Source organism: Thermobia domestica, chromosome 1 (genome assembly GCF_964235325.1).
Source record: "Thermobia domestica chromosome 1, izTheDome1.hap1.1, whole genome shotgun sequence".
NCBI classification, from domain to species: Eukaryota; Metazoa; Arthropoda; class Insecta; order Zygentoma; family Lepismatidae; genus Thermobia; species Thermobia domestica.
The window spans coordinates 127726076-127728465 of record NC_137454.1 but is presented as its reverse complement, the minus strand read 5'-3'; the positions used below and the strand labels follow the sequence as shown (position 1 = coordinate 127728465).

General features: G+C 36.4%; 1 protein-coding gene across 1 annotated transcript; it reads left to right on the top strand.

Annotated features, from left to right (window-relative positions):
- Positions 1–393: 393 nt before the first annotated feature.
- On the top strand, positions 394–1911 carry LOC145662877 (tRNA (uracil-5-)-methyltransferase homolog A-like). Its single transcript, XM_081728882.1, has one exon. The coding sequence runs from the start codon at positions 394–396 to the stop codon at positions 1909–1911; it is 1518 nt and encodes a 505-aa protein (XP_081585008.1).
- The last annotated feature ends 479 nt before the right edge of the window (positions 1912–2390 follow it).

Here is a 2390-nt window from a genome sequence, read left to right as displayed (position 1 = left end):
GGTTTACAGCAGTCATCTTTGGAAATAAAAAGAAACGTAAGCTGTTAATAGCCATATAAAAGGTCTTGCTGTTCATAATATTATTAGTTAATTAAAATATAAATAATAATAATAGTTCTCGTTACATATGGTGCAACGAATCCCGGGACCCTGTGAAGGTCTTGAAGATTAGTAAAGACAGGGTTCGGACTTATGAACTTAAATTATACTTATTTGCGTAGCGGAAGAAAAATTGAGCGCAAGAACAATATGGCCAATGTACAGCGGGGGGCACTTCTAAATGGTACACCTTAGCCGTAAATCTCCATATGGCTGTACCATTTAGAAGTGTCCACCGCTGTACATAATAATGGTAGGTCAACGGCTGATAATACAGAAGAAGCCGTATCGCAAATGTTAGATGCTAAACAAATCTTGGATATGTTTATGCAATTGAAGCAACAACTTACAACGACATTCGAAGAAATTAAACTCAATACGAGTCAACAAATTACAACGAAATTCGATGAAATGAAATTAAATATAAGACAACAAATACAGCTGATGTCCCAAGAAATCACTCCACAAATGACTCAGCAAATTGGTTCTGAGTTGGACTTAAGGAATGAACAGTTCAATGCAAAAGTTGAATGTACTGGTCAACGTAAGCAAAAATTGGAAGAGTCTGATGATAAGGATTTTAAAAAGGCGAAAGTTGTGTTACGTGTAGAAGATAGAATGAAACAGGCTACAATACCTTTCTGGGATGTTCCTTATGAAGAACAGTTGAAGAAAAAGACTGAAGAAACAAAACCTTCGCTCACGCGACGGACGGATTTGATGCTGAGAAGGAATCTGGATTTGGCAGGTTGGGCAGAAGAAAGAAAAGAGAAGAATGAAGGACTTGCTTGTGAACTTGTTGAAATTAAACCACCAACTGTTGTTGATGGTTACCGTAACAAGTGTGAATTTAGTGTGGGCATAAACCCTGAGATGCAAGAGCAAACTGTGGGTTTTCGACTGGCTAGCTTCAAAGAAGGCTCAATGAAGATTGGACCGGCAGACTTTCTGAGACATTTACCTGACAGAATGAAAAAGGTAGTAAAGGTCTTCCAACAATACATCCGAGAGTCAGATAAGCCGCCATTTGTTCCAGAGACTCATGAAGGTTACTGGAGACAATTGACTGTCCGAATATCGACTACTGGCGATTTGATACTGTTGGCAGTTATGCATCCACAAACCCTGAATGAGGAGGAAATAGGGAAGATTAAGGATGATTTGAAAGATTACTTCCAAAACAGAGAAGGAAACAGCTTGAATATAACATCGTTCTATTTCCAGATCTTCACTGAAAAGGAAGAAGGTGAGAAACCCTCATCACTGCAGCTGTTGTTCGGAAAAGAATACGTGGAAGAAACTATATGTGACATGAATTTCCGAGTATCTCCAGATTCTTATTTTCAAGTGAATACTTCGGGAGCCGAGCAGCTTTATACTTCGATCGCGGAAATGGTTGAGGTTGATGAAGAAACTTCCTTGATAGATGTGTGTTGTACCACTAGAGGAATTGGACTTACTCTTGCTAAGAAATGTGCTCAAATTCTTGGCATAGAAATGTCGAACCATGAAATTGAAGATGCAAGAGCCAATGCTGTAAAGAACGACATCACAAACAGCGAATATTTTGTTGGACGGGCTGAAGATATTTTGCTCACCGTAGTGGAGAATGTAGCTGAAAAGAAGACACTTGTTATTGTAGATCCACCTAGAGCTGGGCTTCATCAGAAGTTGATTACTGAACTTACTCACTGTCAGCTGATTATCTTATTCGAAAGAGTAGATCCTGAAACACTACCAAAGGCAAAGAACCCCATTCCATTGTCCATTAAGAAGCAGGCCAGAAGGAGCATGTTTCGTGATGTTGGGTAACAATTATAAATTAGCCAATATCGGAAGAAACTTATCTTCATAAGAAGAAAGGAGTAATTAAAAGTATAAGTATGATTTAATTCTTTTATGTGATGTTCGGTATTAATTAGAAATAATTTATTTGTTTCTTCAATAACTCATCTCTAATTAATTCATTATGAAATGATTGTTATGTATATATTGACTTAAATATTTTGTTGTTGTTGTTGTTGTCAATTTATGTTCCAAAAGGAGGGCCGATTATGCTTAGTTGAAGTTCATGACATTAATCTTAAATATTTGTTTCAATTTTATATTAATTGCAGATCATAATTCGCTATCATACAATCTGTACCTGTTTTATGTATTGTGATTGCTAAGATCTTTGCATATTATATTGCCTTCTGATTTTGTTAACATCTAATAGGACGATAGTCGTTATTTATAAATAATGTTGCTAGAACATGGATGACTATGTTTAATATAGATAAAAATGTCAC